This window comes from Corvus kubaryi, unplaced genomic scaffold (genome assembly GCF_017639235.1).
Source record: "Corvus kubaryi isolate FWS band 111438036 unplaced genomic scaffold, C.kubaryi_AGA036_p1.0 37392, whole genome shotgun sequence".
NCBI classification, from domain to species: Eukaryota; Metazoa; Chordata; class Aves; order Passeriformes; family Corvidae; genus Corvus; species Corvus kubaryi.
The window spans coordinates 150,172-170,682 of record NW_024581131.1 but is presented as its reverse complement, the minus strand read 5'-3'; the positions used below and the strand labels follow the sequence as shown (position 1 = coordinate 170,682).

General features: G+C 44.2%; 2 protein-coding genes across 3 annotated transcripts in view; one reads left to right on the top strand and one right to left on the bottom strand.

Annotated features, from left to right (window-relative positions):
* The window catches only part of LOC121669451, a 41,438-nt gene that overhangs the window by 1,460 nt on the left and 19,467 nt on the right, over nucleotides 1-20,511 (bottom strand). Inside the window, exons 3-5 of the mRNA XM_042038411.1 lie at nucleotides 10,374-10,535; nucleotides 8,382-8,510; nucleotides 3,146-3,405 (exon numbers count right to left, since the gene is read on the bottom strand). The gene's annotated coding sequence lies outside the window, so the exon portion shown is untranslated. The remainder of the gene's footprint in view (nucleotides 1-3,145; nucleotides 3,406-8,381; nucleotides 8,511-10,373; nucleotides 10,536-20,511) is intronic.
* On the top strand, nucleotides 4,312-7,212 carry ADM (adrenomedullin). Of its 2 annotated transcripts, none has more exons than XM_042038418.1 (4): nucleotides 4,312-4,447; nucleotides 5,028-5,141; nucleotides 5,425-5,565; nucleotides 6,068-7,212. In XM_042038418.1, the coding sequence occupies exons 2-4, from the start codon at nucleotides 5,044-5,046 to the stop codon at nucleotides 6,369-6,371; spliced, it is 543 nt and encodes a 180-aa protein (XP_041894352.1). In that variant the 5' UTR covers nucleotides 4,312-4,447; nucleotides 5,028-5,043; the 3' UTR covers nucleotides 6,372-7,212. The 2 variants fall into 2 exon arrangements, with proteins under 2 accessions (XP_041894352.1, XP_041894353.1); XM_042038419.1 differs by having other exon boundaries at nucleotides 4,313-4,447; nucleotides 5,031-5,141.

Genomic DNA, 20,511 nt, shown 5'->3' with positions numbered 1-20,511 from the left:
TTGCAGGACATAACAACAAAAGCAGGGGATAATGTTCTGTACAGCTAAATCTGGAGGGAAGGCTTAAAGACACTAAGAAATTACCTAATTTGGAGCTGAAATGGGACCTTAGAGTTACCATATCAGCACTCATAAAAATATTCAATATGCAATAACAAATGTCAATGGTTAAGTCTCATTGCTCTTTTAACACAGCGCCTCTAGCAGAAGATCACCTCACACCTTTCCCAGGGCATTAATAAATGGTGGTTCAAGAGCAAGATGTTTGCTTAGTGATTTCCCAATACCGCTAGTGCTCACTTTACAGCCTTGCTCCTTCTGCTATCTAGATCAGTACAGCCAAAGTTAATAAAGCTTATAAAGTTTATAAGAAATGGCACATCTTAGGTAAGGAATAGGAAGTTCAGTTGAGCTTATTTATTTCACAGAGTCACAGAATGGTTTGGGTCAGAAGGGAACTTAAAGATCATCTTGTTCCAAGCCCCCTGCTACGGACAGGGACACATTCCACTAGACCAGGTTTCTCAGAGCCTCATCCAACCATGCCATGAACACTTCCAGGAATGTAGCATCCACAACCTCTCTGGACAGCTTCCCTTAAGTATAGGGCAATCTTAGGTTCTTACAGGACAAATGAGGAAGTGGAGCAGACACAGTGTTCACCTAAATTCTAATGAAAAGTAAAATGGAATGCTCATCCAGACCACCAGAACCTTAATTCCCTCACTTGCAGCAGAGTAGCCTGGCTCCTCACAAGAGATGCAGGGGCTCACAGAGGACATCAGGCACACATCTCCAGAAGCACCTAGTCATGTACTTACCCCAGGGGAAGAATTGCAAGGCTGCAGCCTCTCCAAGAGCCTGAAAGCACTCAAGGGGCAATGTTGCCACACTCACATTGTCCACTTGCCAACAACAATGTTTGAACACTCACAATACCTTCTACAGTTCACTCCTCCTTCAGGAAACAGAGAACTCACACTCTGCCTGCAGTCTCTTTATCCAGTGTCACTCCACCCCATGCCAGAACAGGGAAGCAGCTATGACCCCAACCAGGTTTTCCCCTACCAATAGACATTCCCCACTCATTTAGGAGGCTTTGTTTGGTGTACTCAAACCTGTCAGACATAAGGCTCACCAAAGCCCCTCCAATGGGACTACCAGAAATGGAATCACCCCTTTGTCGCTGTGCCCTTGACACAGAGAAAACTGGCTGACTGCAGGCACTAACAGCAAGGTTTTTCTGTGTGGAGCTTGATTGAGGTTTTAGATCCTTCAGGGGGTGCCAGTATTCTACTAGTATTATCTTTCTGCTGATTTCATGCAGCCTGAAATACATCAGGTCTATTCATACTCATGGCATATGAATTCAGAACAATTTGTTTAAACCTGAAGTGAAACATGCAAAGGCACTTTCACTGACTTCAAACAACAGTCTTCTTCCATAATCAACCCAGAATATTTGCCTCACACTGATTCCCCATTGATACCCACAGATTTTAGACCTTTTCTTTTGGAATAAACCTCAGCCTGAATAAAATGCTGTATAAACAGCAACCCATCTTTGCCATGTCCCTGCCAGAGCAGGTACACGTTGAAAGGTCTCCTGTCCATATGGCAACACCAAGAGGTTGAACAGCACACCCGAGATAAGCAGTAAACAGGTCCAGAAGCTGGCTGTTCCTCCAGGCCAGCTTCCCATGATTGATGGGGCAGCATCTGGGAGACCCTACACTTCACATCATAGACTGGTCTTGCTGAACTGCTTGGCATTGCCTCAGACTCACAGCTTGTGAATAATATTGCAATGGAACATTCTGTGTAACTGTTTTTGGGTTTTGTTTTTTGTTGTTTTTTTTTTTTTAATGGAAATAACTCACTATTTATGGAATAATACTGTTACATCAAAGTACCAATTCAGTGACTATTGCTCATGAGAATGCAAGTTCATAGAAAGAACAAAATGAGCATCTGAACAAAGAACATGATGTTTTGTGGTAGATTTGAACCCGGTCTACCTGCTGAAGCCCTTTCACAAATCACATCAGCAACAAACTGATCATTTATGTGTCAGAGTTTGCCACCTCATGAATTTGAATGAAGTAGTTTTGTATCACTGAGATGAGAGTTATAGTCCATATGAAGACTCATGAGAGTTGTGTTATTACTGTCATTACTATTCCTAAATCAACGTAGGATTTTTTCTGCATTGTTTGACTAAGAGTATACAAAATACACTTCCCGTTTAAGCCAAGGATTTTAATGAGGGATTTTCCAGCATTTGAGGAAACCTGTGATTTTTTTTTTTCTTTACTGGAATGGGAGACTTAATTTGAGTCAAAGCAATGCTTATCACACAAAACCCTGCCTCCTTATTCGGGAAAAAAAAAAAAAAAGTTAGGTTCAGTTTCAACTTCTGCTAATCAAGGAAATGCTTGAACTCGCACGAGCTTGAGCTGCCTCATGAGGTCTCTAAAATCCAGCCATCGCGGGCTGATACAGTCGCGCAGCTCTGGTCATGATACGGCCCCGTTCTAGACCACTTATTTTCGCATTTCTTCCTCCCTGTGTTTTCCCCCCCAAGCCTCTCGCTCTGCGTGATTGTGCTCCGGAGCACGGTCCGTGGCGCGGGCAGCGGGGCTGCGGCTCCGCGGAGCTGCCCGAGCTGGCGGGCGGAAGGGATGAGGGCGAGCCCGGGGCAGCCCCGCTGGCTGCCGGCGCTCCGGGGCAGCCGCCGCGTCCCGCGCTCGGCCGGGCAGGTGCGGCGGGGAGCGGAGCTGGGCTCGCCCGGCGGCCGGCTCAGGGCCGGGGGAACGGCCTCGCCCTGCGGGAGCCGCGCAGAGGGCTCGGGGCAGAGGGGCGGCCGGCCGGGATGGGATGGGGAGCAGCGACAGGCAGTGCTGGCCCTCCCTGCCGGCCGGGTGGCGGCGGCTCCCGGGCCAGCCTGTCCCGCACAGGTTGATGCAGGAGACAGAAGCCTCCAGATGTCTGGACGCTGCTGGTGAGCAAGGGGAGGGAGGGAGAGAGCATCTTAGACCGTGCACAGGAAAATTTCCGTCATCCCCCTGCACATACCTCTCCGGGGTGTTGTTACACACCGCGGTTATCTAGGAAAGCACAGAGTCACGAGCACTCACTCACTCACCTGACTTTTGAAACACTTTGCTTGGGGCAAGATTTGAGAGAAGCATCTCACCAGTTCATTCCTTCCTGCCAGTGTCTCTCTCTGGCAAGGGGACCCCGGCGCCCCAGGGCGCAGATCTCTTGGGGCATTTCCCTTGGTCCGCCGGATTTGCACTGCGACAAGTAAGCGGAGACGCGGTCCATCCGCCGCTGGCTTCCAGCACCCCCTGCGAAGCCGGACCTCTGCATTTCTGAAGCGTCACGGAGCAAAGACGTTAAAGACTGTAAAAACCCCAACAACAAGGTGGTCAGACGAAGGTTTTGCTGCTGGCCAGCCGGGAGGATGCTGTTAGAGACCCCGATCCTGCACTGGTTCAGCTTTCTGACCGGGAAGTAACCGCACTCACGTCCGTGGAGGTTTGCGGACTGGGAATAGCACAAGGCACGGCGGCTCTCCCCGGCGCACGAAACCCCAGGCGTTTCAGTGACCCTGTGTGTGCCCCAAAGCGATACCACTCGCTCTGTTCCAAGGCACAGAACTGGGCTCTAACCTTCATCAGCCAAAACCATTTGACTCGTGATCTATTTGAATCGATCAAGTAAATCAAATACATTTTGTTAGATAAAATATGCAGCCAAGTTGAGTCATGAATATTAATGATACCTCATTTGCCACCTCCTTACTCATGTAAAGAAGGCTGGCATTCCAGTTACTCATTATAATTCACGTTGTCCAAATATGGGTTTATTTCTGAAACTTTGGTACTTGATGGATTTTCCTGGATTTTGGGATGGATTGAACCTGGTTCCCACTCCCCTGCTCTCACCCACCTGAACCTAAGATGTCTAGAAAGAGAAATTATGTTACAGACCGTGGAAATATAATTACATATTGGCAGTTAAACAGTCTGTCCCCAGTAAAACAGACTGAGGGGCTCATCGGATTTTGCAAGTTGTGCCATGACTCGGAATCCTAAAAGCTGCCGTTATAATTAACAAAATACCAAGTGGTTGTTTAAGATAATTTTCAATAATCCTCTTATTTTTGCCCCCAATGTTGCCCCCAGTCCAGGTCAGAATGCTTAAGGAGTGCTTGAAATGTGGGGGTGGGGGGGTGCAAAGAAAAAAATGCTTGGCCACGCCAAGGTCCACCCACTTCTCAGTGCTGCTCTATAAAAGCGAGCAGTGGAGCGCAGAGCTCGGCAGTGATTACTTCACACACACACACACACACAAAGGAGGAGTTCTTGCTCCTCAGGAAACCCTGCAAGCTCGGATCGCTACTACAAAAACATTTGTCTCAGTGGATTATCCTCACTGTCAGGTAAGAACTATTTTTTTTCCATCCTTGACAACAACAAGAGATTCAGGGGAGGTGGAAAGCAAGTAAAAATCTACTAAATTTGGACTGTTTTGAAGAGTTTGGAGTTATGCTGTGGAGTCTTGCACTGGCTCTTGGCATCAGCTGCAGTTTACAACATAAGACCCAGAACTACATGGTTCTGCGTGTGAAGTAGGAAGAGGAGCTATCAGGGAATAAACTTCCCGGCAGCAAAACACTTGCTGGAGTTTGGAAACGATGCGTCCGATAGCCAGCTCTCTCTAATCTCATGGGTTCGCTAAATCCCAGTGCAAGCCGCTGGGGGTATTCTGGAAATCCTGCTGGTTTTCAGCCGCCTCTGCAACTAAACTCTCGACAAACGTAAACTTTGGAGGCTCTGTTATTTACCCTGTGATAAGTTGTTGAGCAAATATTAGCTTCTGGTTCATATCAGACACAAAGTTCCCGGTAGCCTGGGGGCTCTGTGAGGGAAGGAGCTCTCTGGAATCACCAGGAATAAAGGACAGTCCTTACTTGACTTTTATTAGCAAGCATGCTTACAGTTCTTCTCTTTTCCCTCCAGCAGGAGCCCAGCCAGAATGAAACTAGTTCACGTAGCTCTGCTCTATCTCGGCTCCGTGACCTTCTTCGGGGTGGATGCTGCAAGGGTGGACGTAGCGACAGAGTTCAAAAGAAAGTGAGTATCGGAGCGCGCCCTCTTGCCAGCGCCCCGCGCCGCGCGTGGAGCTGCCGAGCCTCCGCGCCTGGCTCCAGCCGCGATCAGAGGCACTGGATTCCCTGCGGGAATTGCACAGCTCCTTAAAGGCCTCATGCCCTTTCAGGAAACGTTGGGGGGAGGAAAAAAAAAAAGGAAAAATTCTCGGCGCTGGCAAAGATTTTCGCTCCTCGAATCTATTTGGTTTGGCTCCCGCCCTGCAGACTTGCGATAACAGGCTCTCCTCTCCCCTGTGTTCTTTCAGATGGACGAAATGGGCACTAAGCCGAGCCAAGCGGGACGTGAAGCCTGCGGGCGTGCTCCGAGGGCTGGGGGCAGCCGCCGACGTGCTGCCTCTCATACGCACCCAGGACGTGAAGGAGGATTCCCGAGTCTCGCCTCCCAGGTAAATTCCAGACCTTCCTGGGCTCGGGCACTTGCTCGAGGCAGTGGAAAGTTTCGGGGTCCCTTCGTTTCCGGGTGTTTAGGGTTATTCTCGCTATAGACCCCCCCCCAGCCCCCCCGCCCCGGAGGCAGGTCCTGCCCGGGCTGCACATCGCGGTGAAAGCAGCCTCCCGCCTTCCTTTCCCCGCGCTCTTTGGCTGGCGGGAGATAGTAGCGCCTTTACTGCTAAAGTCAGATATAAATAGTAACTTGAGCCCTGGATGCATAGAAAAAGTAACAGCCGTAAACCGGCGGGGCCTTTCCTCTCATGGGCAGCACGCTCTGCTCCGCGCTCCCGCGGAGGGCACAGCCGGAGCTGCTGGAGGGGGGGTCTGGGCACCGTCGGGAGGAGCCCGTCTCCAGTTTGGGGGGTCCCTGCCCTGCCCTTCGCGCCCACCGCGTTCCCCCCTCCGGGCCCCCACTGGGCTCTTCTCATGCCCGCTCTCTCTCTTCCTGCCTCGCAGCAACCGGGAGGATGCTCACATCCGCGTCAAGCGCTACCGCCAGAGCATTAACAGATTCCCCCACTTCCAAACAAAGGCGTGCCGCTTCGGGACGTGCACGGTGCATTGGCTGGTCGACGAGCTCCACAGGGCGGCCGTCAACGATAGGAACGATGCCGCCCCCCCCAACAAGATCAGCCCCCAGGGCTACGGCCGCCGACGGCGTTCCCTGCCCGAGCACCGAAGCCCAGCGCGCTCCCTCCGCTCCGGGCGGCGCCCACGGACGCGCCGGGCACAGCCCCTCGCCTCCGTCCTCGGAGTCTGAGCGCCGCAAGACCCGGCCGAGGCCGCCTCGACGGATGGACTGAGGCACGGGCGGAGATCCGCCAGGATTCGCGGAGAGCGCCTGCCCGGGCGGGACCCCGGCGCGCCCTCCGCGGGGGAGCTGAAAGGGCAGCGGACGCTGCGCCCCCCGCCCGCCACGGACTCTCGCCCTCCCCGGGCCGGGCACCGCCGGCTCCCGCAGCCGCCGCCGCCCAGGACGCGAAGGCGCCGCCGCTGCACCCGGGGGGCCGGGCGGCCCTCGCCGCCCTCCCGCGCCCCGCTGCCCCGAGGAGAGGATGCTCAGGGGGGGACCCGCCGGTGGGCGACGGGCCCCGGCCTCGCCCTCCGCCCCCGAGGGTCGGAGGGTGCGCGTCAGCCGTGGGCAAGGACAGGCCGCCCACATCTGCTCTACCCTCTGCGTTATGTGCACCCGGCAGGGAATCGGACACTCACTAGTCCCTGCGGGGACTGCGATATACTTGAACGTCACAGAGAGGAAAAGTGCAATTGTACGTGGTTTTTGTTAATTATAAGTGCGGTGTGTGTGGATCACGAGATATGCATCGGTATTTAAGATTGTTCTGTGTCATGTCTTTTTTTTTTTTTTTGGAAAAATATATTTTATTTTTATACGGTTTATATATATATATATATATATTGCATAAGGGCATTTTAAAACATTGTATCCCCTCTATTTTTCATATCATGAATGTCAAACGTTAGACTCTTTTTCCATACCTTTTTTTAATCTTGCATTCCAGACTGGTGAAAGATATAGAGAATGTATCAGCTGTTCTCCATGGGTAATATGTGAAATAAAATAAACACAATTACATAAAACACTTCAGTTATGTTGTCTTTAGTGGGGGCAGTGGTTAAGATGAATCATTTCTCACTGTGTTCAGTCCTACTCATGCTAACATAGCATGGCAGTCCTGAGACAGATCAAAACTCTTCCCTTGCAGACTTTGTTAGCAGCCACCTTATCTCATCAAATGGAGTAAACTCCGAGCCAGCAATGCATCCTAAAATTCCAGGGCAGGTCTGTCGAGAAGGCTCTAAGGCTCTTTTCTGCCCACATGTTCAAGCCAGGGCTGAAACGTGTCACAGCTTGGATTGATCGTGCAAGTTTATTTTTTGCCCTAATTAATCAGAGAAACAACTGCACACTTCAACATTGCACAACAAAGTAACAGATTTATTGAGGCAGCACGTTCCAAAAATGGTCATGGCAGCTTCCAAGGTTATTTATGTTGAAGGATTTCCTGGGCCACAGTTCAGGTTAAAGTTAAACGGTGACCGGTTCAGTGCAGGGAGAACATTTTGGACAAAAGCTTAGCATGAGGGATTTTGTTGTTTTGTTCTTTTTTGTTGTTTTGTTTTGTTCTCTCTTTCTTTTTTTTTTTAAACAAATTCCAAGCACAGACCAGAAAACAAATGTGAAACTGAACCTTATTAATGCACCACCAGCACCATCTATTGGTGTCTACTCCTTGCACTCCAAGAAAACAAACCTAAAACCTAAACAAGTGTATTTGAGTAACTTCTTGGGTGAAACATAGCATTTCCCCTATTTTACCATATCTCTGAACATAGTTAACATGTACAGGAGAGGACTGGAGAACAGCAGAACTAAATGCTGCTACAATAAATAAAGTGGGGACTTTTTTTTTTTTTTAGCCTAATACTAAATTCCTCAGGAACATATATTTATGAGAAAAATTGAAAAGAGCTGGCAATGACGCCTTTCCAGGAAACTGCAGCAAAAACTTGGGTAGGGGTCCGGTGACGAGATACTTGGCCTGTATTCATTATTTCCCCCCTCCCCAACTTTGAAGTTCTGTTCAGAATTGCCTAATTTTAGTTACTTTCTAAGCATTTTCAACTAAGACTTTTGAAATCCTGAGGTGAGTTTTCCACTTGAAATATTATTTTTAAAAAAGAAAATCAAATATAATGACACTTTGCCAGTTTTAATTACCTTTTTGTTAACAGCTGGAAGAGAATTTACCTGTCTCCTGCTGGTGGCCTTTCTGATCCAGATCTTGCAAGATGTAAGGGATGACACAAATTCATGATCATCAGTACAGAGTATAGCTGCCAGTGAGAAACAAGTGGCTATTCTCAGATCATGGAAAACCTGGAAATTAGAATTGTTGCTGTTACAAGTTTTGTGGTGCTTGCAGGGAGAAATTACAATGGCGTGATCCTACTTAATGTACACAGCACAACCAAAACAACGTCAACAGAACCATCCAATTTAACAGCTACAATGTTTTCCTTATATGTTCCACAGTTAGTATTTTTGCCATCTAAATTTGAGACAGAAGGCTGGATTGGGCTACAGTGTGGTTAAGTATGTACTTGCCAACTAGTTACTTTTGTTTGTATTGGTCTTTTTTCTCCATTTCCTGCCAAAACCCCACATAGAGTACTTTTCCTTCCCTCCTTTGCCCTTCACTGGTGGAAAACACTTCACTCAAAGCTGAAAGACCCTGCCCTGAACCAGACAGGGCTAAAATCAGCCAGCTGGTGCAGGATGGCACAATTCTGACCTGACTGGAGTTTAGGAAGTGCAACTTGCATTTGGAAGGACCAAGAGCACCACCTGCCGCGCCTGTAAGGAGAAGCAAAACTCTCTGGTTGCAATAAATAGCAACCAAAGAAAAGAAAGATTGGGTTTTTTAGTTCCCTCCATTCCCCCACCAATCTTTGAAACCGTGTGTTTTAAAGCACAAACACTGCTGAAGGAGACATGCCAGAAAGTAGTGAGTAGCCCAAAGATGGCACACTCTTTGAATGTAAAGAGCAGACAAGGAAACCCTGGAAACACGACGATAGTGGATTTTGGCTAACCTAGGCTAGATAAGCTGGAGAATGACAGAGCAGGAGAATAGCAGGCAGGCACTCTTTCCCATTGCACAGCTAACACCATACCCCAGTCTCAGTTCCAGGTTTCAGGGAATATAAGGTTTATAAGGGGTAGAATATATCAAGACAGCATCCTCCCTTCTCATCCATTTCTGCACCAGCCCCAGGTGTAAGCTGGGGTGAAAGCTCTTTCCAGGTGAAAGCTCTTTCTCCTGCCCAAGCAGGGGATGCTACTGAAAAACTCTGGCTAAGCATCTTTTCACTACATCCCATAAAGCAAAATGTTGGGCATGAATGCCTAACAGTGGCTGAAGTTTATCCATGAACTAGATAGAAATCTCTGAGAAGTGTGAGGATTTGGGATTTCAGGGAGAACAGACTGTGAAACAGCCCACGAAACTGAGCATCCTCCTGTAATTGTAGAAGTTCAAGAAAAACTCTGTACTCAGGTCAAAGCCAGCTTATGCTGTAATGTGACAGATGAGAAGTGGAAGATGTCATCAAATGCGTCCAAAATCAGGAGTATCTGTTTACACACCACCTTAGTTAAAATATTTGTTTCTAAGAACAATCTGGTGTCCCACAGGACAGTATTTCAAAGGCTGCTAAAAACATGACTCGAAGTTCAAACAAGGTTCTAAATTAAAATTAAGTTTTGCAATGGTAAATATGTATTGGAGCAGGAATTCATCCTTGTCCACCAGTCTGTTCAAGAGTGGATGCCAAAGGAGTGGTCACCATTCTCAGCACAGCCTCCACAGCGAAGTGTCAGAAGAGTTCATGGAATATTCTTTATGAGTGATTATTGTGTTTTGTACCTACCCTAGAGACACCCTATGGCAGACAAAAAAATTCTTCACTATAGACAATTTTTCATTACCAAAATGGATTCCAGAGGCTATTTTTATTTCAGAAAGGTTTTTGGGCTTCATTATTAGTTCTATATGGAATGATGGCAAGGTGCCTAAAATGCTGATATACAAGGACTCTCCCATGAAGCCCTAGTGCAGGTTCCCTAACCTGGAAGAGGAAAACCAGTAAATGTTTTTCTTTCTCCAGCTGGTACCACAAAATTTTCTTTAAGCAGCCATGTCACGTCAACAACTGCAAAAAGTGTTTGTTCTCCAGTTACATCAGAAAGCGGTCAGAATTCTTCCACTGTTACCTAGGAACAACTTCTACTGCATCCAAAACGTGGAGACACTGGTGTACTTTCAGATGATTATCAAAATCTGCAAAGCATCTCGGTCCGTGCTAAGAAGAACTGCAGTCAGGTGCCAGATATAAACTCTATCTGCAAGCACAATGACAGAAAGGGGAATACTAATGAATACTTTGGCACATATGAAGCCTTTTCTGGCTCATTGAGTACCCAAAGGACAGAAAGTCATAATTAAAGCCAATAATGGCAACTCCAGACAGCCATCCAAATAGTTTCCTTGTGCTGTCAATTCACCGTTTCATATTATCTCACATCATACTTAAGTAGTGTAGAGCACACAGGCACCAGGAGAAAGAATTCCAGCATGACTGAGTACAACCAATAAGTAAATCCAATTATGCCTAACTAAAATTTGTTTATTGTGCTCACCAGGATTTGCTTTTATTATCCAAATATTTTTTAAGGAACAGGGCTTTTTTCACCAAATAAGTTGTGTCAGCTTTGAAATTGTTTTAATTTCTAAATACTTAATTCTTTGGAGTGAGGCCATGTATCCTTCATGAGAAGAAGGAGCATAATGTGTTCATGAGGTAAAAAACTTTGCTATGTAAAAGCCTTTTTACTACAATGTATGTAATGTATTTGACTAGTGTACTATGTACACTATGTGACTATGTACTAGTCAAAATGCTTGATAATGTCTCTAAATGAAAAACAAATGGTCCCATTAAGACTAGAATCAATGTTAATGATTTGATAAGACTGGAGTGTTTTGCATGCAACATTCCCAGCAAACACAACAGCAACGAGGAGGCCAAATGAAATTTTTAAACTTTTTTTAATTCTGTGATAACTTTTACAAAACATTTAACTAGACCTCCCTGAGTCTCTCATCTACTTACAAAATCCTGGGGTTTTCCAAAGTCAGGAAAGATCTGTTCTACCCACTGAAGGCACATATTTTGTAATAAATTCTGACTCTCAGAATAGGTTTGCAAAATAAGTATTCTTCCAATACTTCCTGCAAGTTGTCAGTTCTTTTCAAATTACAGGCAACTTTTCCATCAATTATAAAACGGTTTATATTTTCTTCCTACTTTTCTAACATGGTGTAAAATCAAACAAACAAATGTTTGGCTCTTAATCTCTGATGTCCAGTGGTATTGGCAGAAAGGGGAGAACAAACAAACCGGATCTTATCTGTTAGTTCAGGAGCAAACTAAGCAGTTCATCAAACAAACACTCTTATTGTCCTTTTAAGAGGTGGTTACTGTGACAGGAGTTCCATGAAGCTGAATCACTCAAAGACTGGAAGGCACAGTGTAATTCATCCCACAGTACAGAAGGGTGTGTGGGCTCCTTATTTCTCCTGACGTGACCCAGGTCTGGTGTCTCTCTGCTGGAAAGCACCAAACTCTCAGAGGCCACCACACTTCCCTGCCTGCCCATGAGGGCTCAGGAGCAGATCTGAGCTGCACACTGGAAGAGGACAGCTGCACCTTGTAAAATACGTCTGTTCTTATTAGAGATAACGAAAAAGTGAGGGATTTTAAGTCACTTTTTCTAAGTAATTTTTTTCCCGAGGCTGTGCAGACCTGCATCTCATTCTGCATAAGGAACACATTCATAGTCTGGCCCTTTATTGATAAACAACATGAAAAATATGCAACTGGCATATATCATTAGTCTCCTTACTGCCTACAGACATCAGACATGCTGGTGTGATGAACTGGTGAGCCAGATAGGAATCTCAGCACCAAATCCCAGGCCTGAGACTGATCTCATCTAATTGAAACAAAACTTCTACTGACTTCAGCAGGAAGAAAATCTAAGCCCCAGCTTTCTTTCAAAAACATGTCTATTTTTATACCAAAAGACTGTATTGTAAATTTTGCTTTATACTTCATTTATTCACAATTTCTGGTTTTGAACAGTGAAGAAACTACTAAAAGATACAAGTAAGGAATGGGATCCCTGTCAAAAAGAAGGAACACAAATCCAGACTCTCCATTCAATCTGAAATGAGCTCAGCAATGTATGCTTATTGCTACTGCACTTAAGTGGATGTGGTGCTGCTGGCAGTGACAACTTCAGCAAACATACATGCGTCAAGTGCGTCACTAAATATGTTCATGAGCAGGGATGGAATCCCAGAAACTTCCAGTCTTCTTGTCCAAAACCCAGACTTCATTTTTCATTTAATGCAGTAGGACTTTGGAGTGTTTTAAACACTAAGACTTTATATAGTAGCATTTCCTTCCTCCTCTTTCTTCTCTCTATGTTTAAAAAAAAATCTTGCTACCTATTTTGAAGTGTTGGAAAAGGATGTATCTGGACAGCTCAAATGAGAGAGGGATTCCATAGCTCACAGCAGAGACTGGCAGTCAATCAAAGTGCACACACCAACACTTTGTTACAATATTTACACAAGGCCATCAGTATGTGTTTAATGAAGGATATAAAGAGATTTGCACAAAGAAGTGAGTCCTACAGAGATGAAGATGATTTACTGAGAAATAATTTGAGTCTTCTCACCCCAACCTGATTTAATTAACTCCCGGAAATGGGGGAAAAACAACCCCTTACGTTACAAGTGCATGAGGCCCAATAAACCTGATTTATTGTCTTAACCACACTGCAAGACAGACAGAAACAAATGATACGTTTTTTCCATGGAATGTTGTTAGAGTGTGTGCACAAAGATATTTTCCTTCTCCTGGCGCATCTGTACAACTTTGCTGCCATCTGCTGCCTCCTGAAGACAAACAAATCAGTCTCTAAAATGAGAGCTGGATGCCAGTGGCACGGAGCTGCTGCCAGTGGGGAGGGAGCCTGGGTTTAAAAGTGTTTTATAGCTGCCTTGGGCTGGTTACCTAATATGCTGAGTAAGGCAGAGACTCAGATTTTTCATTCCTCCTGAGCTTTACTCAGGAAAAGCAGGAACAGCACAATACCTTTACACATTCTCAGGAGATGGAGGAAGGGACTATTACGTTCTTTTGTTCTGAGCAAGCTGAGGGGCTACACTTTGCCCAGTGGATGCCTGGATACCTCTATTCTGATACCACTTTTGCCACTCTGGGCTACCAAGAGAACAGTAGCAGCATTTTTTGAGAAAATAATGTTTTCAAGGTGTTACACAAAGAGATAAAAGGAGAAAAATTGGCTCCTGTGTTGCAGGAAGCACCTATTTATTGAAGAGTAAAGAAGGCTGAAGTTAGAAAAGACCAGTAGTGCCTTTTCAGGAGAACTCATGATCAGAGAGATGTGCACACGCTCTTCATTTCTAGACAAAGAGCTCTTCCAAAGGCAGGAGTCAGGACAGTATGCTGAGTCAGACTGACCTGTTTCTCTACCTAAGGCATAAACATCACCATCTCAATAGTAGACTGGTGTGAACTGTCAGCTTCCACGATCAAAGAACTGAAGTTGTACATCTAACTGTCACAAACAGAAGGGATTATCTTCAGAAAAAAAAAAAAAAGATGGATCAAAATCACAGTTGTATTTACATTATTATGTAACTTATACACACTTAATGTAACACAAGTACTCTTATTTTAATAAATGACATGTTGCAAAATGTTTTCATTATAACATAATCCAAAACCACTTCCACAACAAGGAAGTATCATATCTGGTATGAAAGGCTGCTTCAAATTCTACCTGAGGAAGCTGGAGACAGTAGAAATGACTTTTAAAAGACTGTAAAGCTCTCTCGGCTTCTATGAAGCATTTTCAAATTTTATTTTTAATCCTGCTGAGTAACTCAACCAGGCATTGAAAAATGAACCTTCCACTGATATATTTCTTTTCATCTCTATGATTGTAAAGTTTCTTCAAAAATTATATTCTGTATGATGCTGATAGACAAGATTCAACCCTTTATTCATAATGGGTTTAAAATAAGTAGTCAAAATGGTTTGGAATCACTGCTGGTTACATTTGTTCTCTCCTGGATACACAGTGATTCACTAGTTGGGGCACACCACGGACCTCCAGCCAGGACATTACTTCATAGACTTCATATAGATCATGGAAGCACAGAAACACAGACAACTAAATAAATACACCTGCCCAGGCTTGAGAAACAGGCCTGCTGTCACCTACAGGACATGGCATTAGTAATAACCATGCAACCCACACATATGTCAGCCCTCTTCCATCACAGGCTGCAGATCACTGGAGGAGGCCCGCGAGTGAACAAGCCCACTGAGAACCTAAAGAGCAGCACTGAGCAGCCAGGGCATCCTTCCTTCAGTCCTGAAGCAAAGGCCTGTGCAAAACTCAGTCTAAACAGTCCTTTTACTGCATAAATAGTTGCTAGGGGATGCCAGATCTCAGTCAAATTAGTATTTTTAAATAGTAGCTCTTATATTTAAGTATGTCTGGAAAGGGTTTCAAAATGCTATTTCAAATTCTGTTCTAGATCGAGTTTTGTTTTCCAGTTAGGATTCCATTTTGTTTTCTGATTAAAACCACAGCAGTTTGAAGACACCAGTTGCTAAATTAGACTGGATTTTAACTCTGACAGCTCTCATGTATTCCAGGTAAATGGGACTGGAGAGGAAAAACATCTGTGATGGAGAAAGGGACTGGAGTTGCGTTGTAGGCCACATCAGAGATGCTGAGGGAGAAAAGTGACCTTCCAGCTCAGTGTCTAGCAGCAGCAAGAAGTCAGTATGCTGGACATCATCAGAAAGGGTACTGAGAATCATTAAGGTGATTGATAAGGTGAATGTGAAGTGTCACTTTTCAAATCCTGCAACATTACAACAGGCAGGAGGGGGAGGCAGTCACTGAAACTAGCAGGGGACTGGTATCACAGATAACGGTATCAAAGCAAATACTACAGGCAACAGGCAGAGGTGTGCTCCTTAATCCAGTGATGCTGGAAGAGTATGAGGAGAACAGACCACAGGAAGTGGCCAGGTTCACACAATGTCCCTAAACAGCATCTCCTTTCACTGCAGGAGACTGGCCCCACCACATTGGCCCAGACAGGCTGCTGCTCTAACCCGCTTGGGCACTTCTGTGCTATTCTGGATAAAGCTCCTGTGTTGAGCATCCCCTCCACGCAGGAAAAGCCACCCTGTTGAGCTATATTGGGAATGTGAATGGTGCCTGTGCTGTAGCAGATGACTGGGAAACTGGTTAATGAGGGTGCATAGGGTTAGAAACATACATTTACACCATAACAGATACCAACAGGGCTGTTCAATCTGTGTGTCCACACATCCTCCAGCAGCAGCTTGAAACTCCCTAGGACTTAAAGGTTAGAAGATGTTACCTCTTCTCTGTGAGGCCTTGCAGTGCAGATAACAAAAGAGACTCAAAATCTCTGGAGGCAGAACAACTTGCATTGAAGAGTCAGTAATTGTTACTACTGTCACACGTACTTGGGAGGATTATAGAAACAACTGTTTAACTACTTCAAAAGTGCTGCAGAGTGGAATAAAACATATTAATAGGAACTATTTTTGCCATGTTCTACTTTCTCTTAATTGCTGCTTGTTTATGAACAGTGTTTCAGTGCTTCTTGTCAACCACTGTAGCAAGACAGAAACCACTTCTTTTGGCTTCAGTTGAGAACAGAAGAGGTCTGTGATGTGCTTTTTAGCTGAACTGAATGATTCAATAAAAGAAAAAAATGCACAGGTAAGAAGCTGCTTCTTTGCTTTCATGTGTCTTGCATATTTTTGAAGGCACAAGTTTTTGTTGATTAAGGGGTTTTACTTTTACCCTGCTTCCTCACCAGCCTCTCTGCTGATGAAGGATGAATATGGAAAGTGTTGACCTTTCTCTCTATGTTCCAGTTAATAAATACAAATAACACTTTCTTGTATCTGTGCCCAGCTTGGATAAAATGCAGACTGATAGATATTGTATCCCAGATGTTACATCTGATAATTAGGCAGCTCTAAAATGTAACATAGCTGAATGTTATTAAAACCACTAAAAGAAAATTAAACCTTCATCCCTGTCATATTTTTTTTCGTGCAGGAGAACACAGGTTTTGCCTTGAAAAGGTCAGAGTAAAGAAGAAGCGTGATGATGTAGAGGAAGGTAACTTGGAATTCTAGCTTGTCTGTATCAAATATTTTGAAATAAACTGCTCATTAATTGCTTGTCATAGGCAAAACAGCCAGTTGGTGAGCTCTGTTGCTTTTGTGTATTCTAACACACTTCTAGCATGATCCAGAAAATCCAGGCAAGGGGTAATATATGCGATTACATGACTTGTTATCTTAAATGGTTTCATATGTGGTATTTGCTCCAGTTATTTGACATGACTCAAGTTGACCTCATTGTTTGTATGCTTGAAAGGGAACAATTATGCAACTACTAAATGGTATGGAAGACAGCAGTGCCATATGAGACGGGAAAGAAAATAGGAATGTGATGTCTACTAAGCTGTCAAAACGTCTGACACCAACATAATAAGTTTATTTTCTTTGTATGGTCCTATACTACAGAGTAATGAAAAAGCTAACATTCATGCTGTAAATCTGGATTAATCATGACAACTTGTAGTTCTTATTGTCATTTGGAACCTACAATTTTCGTGGTTCTCTGTATATTTTCAGACAAGTTATGCATTTGCCAGAATAACAAAAAATAAAATTACTAAAGGAGACAACAGTGGCACTAAAAATAGCATTTCATGACAATGCTGTCAAATGATAACATACATAAAATGATGCACATGTATCTTTAGTCATAAAATCTTTGTATATATTTAATGTGAGTTTGGCAACATCTTATGGAGTATGTTGAAGCAAGTACATCTTTAGTTTTATCAGTGGTTTATAAAAAACACTGATGAAATAACATAGCATTAGTTAAAACTGGACAAGATGCAAACACTGTAACTTTCTTGTTAGTGTTGACCTACTTCTTGCAAAGCATTTGTATTAACAAGTTAGAAAATGAAGGATGGAAGAGTCCTGGAAAATTCACTGGTATCTATTTAATCTGATTTTCAAGTTTTTTATTTCCGTTTTCCTGGCAGCTATTTCACGTTTTTGTAAGGGAAAGCATGTAACATCTTATGAAACTGCAAGGAGTCCTCTGAAAACTATTCTGCTCGATTTTGAACCACCTTGAAGCCTTTACAGAGGCTACAGAACAAGGACATACTATTGTTCTGCAGCCTCTGGCTCCAGTCTCCTCTTATCCAACATCAGTAGTCAGCGAGTGACTGGCTGGCCAGCACCCAGCTGAACCAGCACAGCCAGCAGAGTGCTGGGGCTCCAAGGTGAGCACTTCCTGCTGACTCCATAACTAACCAGCTTAACAAGGATTGCCACACACTGCTGAAGGTACCTCCAGACAGTGTTAAACCATTCCATAATTAAAGAGTTTATTGGGCATTTGGTACTGATCCCAGTGTCCTGACTAAAGCCCACACCTGAGGAATTGCACACTGTAATTCCCTAGTTCTTCCTCCTCTTTCTGTGTTCTCTATTCCCTGTTCTACAGGTCTCTGGGGATGGTATGCACACTCAAGAAGGTGCTCTACTGAAGAACTGAAGAAAGGAAACTTCAGAAAAAATAGTAAACATCTTTGGCTTTCACACAGTCTTGGCCATCAATATGTGCTGGTTTGCTACACAGCATAGTAAGCTTTCCTTGTCCTAGTGGTAGAATCATTGATGCACATGGTGAAGACAAGAGCCTAGAGAAGATGTGTGCTGGTTTGGGGCTGACTGAGGTAATTTTCTGCACAGCGGCTGGAATGGGGCTGTGTTTTGGATTTGTGCTGAATACAAAGTTGATAATATAGAGGTACTTTTGTTACTGCTGAGCAGGGCCTGCACAGAGCCAAGGCCTTTCCTGCTTTTTGTACGGCCACACTGGGGAGGGAGTGGTGGGTGCACAAGAAGTTGGCAGGGGACACAGCCCAGGACAACTGACCCCAACTGACCAAAGGATATTTCATGTTGCATGGCATCATGCTCAGTATATAAAGTGGGCGAAGAAGAAGGAAGGGGGGAGACATTTGGAGTGACGGCATTTGCCTCCCCAAGTCACTGTTACTGTGAGGGGACCCTGCTCTCCTGGAGATGGCTGAACACCTGCCTGCCCACAGGATTAAAGTGGATTAATTCCTTGTTTTGCTTTGCTTGTGTGCATGGCTTTTGCTTTCCCTATTAAACTGTCTTTATTTCAACCCCATGAGTTTTCCAGCCTTTTTCCCCTTCTGATTCTCTCCCTGATCCCATGGGAGAGTGAATGAGTGAGTGAGTGAGTGAGTGCTTAGAGCTTGGTGGCTGGCTGGGGTGAAACCATGACAATGTGACAAAGTGTTCTTTTGGAACATGGAGGCCACTGCTGACAATTCTGAGGGAGGCAGACATTGGTGCCTGAGGATTTATTAAAAATTTCCCCAGGTGATCTTGCCTCCAGATACTGGTTTCTTTCAATATGTGAGTAGGAAGATCAGTTTTAATTAGCATAACTTTAAAGCTGACCGAAGCAAATACCAATTACTGTCAGTTGACAGGGTGATTACAACTACCTCAGACACATTGCAACAGAGGAGTCGTTGTTTTATTTATGTGTTAGAAGTGGATGGCAAAGGAAAGCAAACATCCTGATTTCGCTCACAGCCTTGGAATCAAGAGGAAGAGAAAAATATTTTTGCTTACCATGTAGTGTGTTTTTGCTTACCATTTTGCTTACCACATGTAGTGTTTCGTTATGGATTTCCTGGGACTTCTCTCAAACATTCAGTGTCACAGAAACAAAAGATAAAAGTAAATATATCAGATCCCTTAGAGCAGAGGGTTTTTGTCTTATTTGTAGCACTCATTAGTCCTAAATTCACTGCTATGGCATTCCTTGTTGTAGGTTCCAGAATGATAATCCCAAGCAGAATGCCTTGGGAAGGTAATGGTTTCTCTGCATGTGTCTAGGTCATTCTAACCTACCCCCGTTCCTGTAACATTGTCAGACAACTGGCTCACTGCCAGAGCGCTCAACAAATTTAAAATGCCATTAGAAAGATTATGGTCTATGTTCACCACAGATTTTCTGCAACTCCAACTGTTGCGAAAATGCCTGGAATATTTAAATAGTGCTTGTCCTGGGCAGAGATAGAGCAGGATTTTTGGTTTTGTGGACTCCTGTCTGAAAAGTACCTCCAATCTTTGAGTTATTTTTATCCACGTCTAACTTGGAAGAGTTTTGAAACAGCATTTAGCTAAAAAGGGAAGCTGACATAAAAGTGTGTGCCAACTTTCCAAGTGCTAAATTACAATTACTTTCCTGCCTCACTGCCACCTATGAAGAATGTGGCTACACCGATAACCTAGGGATTGAGATACCAATCTTCAATACAGCTGTGCTTGACAAAATGTTTCACAAACTACAGAATCAGAAAGATGAGCTGGTGTGATGGCACAGTCTGTGAGCTTGTGGGACATCTCTCTCCCCAAATTAAGTTGCTTCTCTTAGCAAAACCTTACTCCTACTGGGCTTGGTGACATTGTTTCTTGTTCCTTGTACTACTGTGTTGTGTACACTTCACAGAACAATACAGGTTCCTTGTTAAATAAAAGTTGTCCAGAAAAATAAATGCAAGTAATAGCACACACTATGGACAACAATGCCTAATCCAGAAGATCTAAGTAGTTGGGAAATGACATATATGACTAAGGACACCTTTTCTTGATAATAAGAATTAAATAAATGTATCCAAGAAGTGCTAAAATACATAGAATCCCAGAACACCACAATATTTAGTATCAGACATATTTAGGTGTGGACTTCTCTGTAAGTTTGTGGAATGTTCAGCTAGAGGCATAAAAGTCCATCTTCATTTGTTTACTATCTAAAAATAGTATCTGTGCCCCTAAATGGATTTCCAAAGTACACAGTTGCTCTTCACTGACCTTTGAAAATTCCAAATGAAATCTGCATGTGTATGGCAGTGTCAAGATCTTACTGTTTTATTTTGGAAAAAGCTGGTTGGAAATTTAAGAAAATGAGAAATGCATCAAGTTTCAATCTATTGTGTTAAGTTTTGACGACTGTTTTTACTATTTTGGTTAGTTCCCCTCTATATACAATTGTTGGGGTTTTAGTTTAGTCTGTTTTTTTTTTT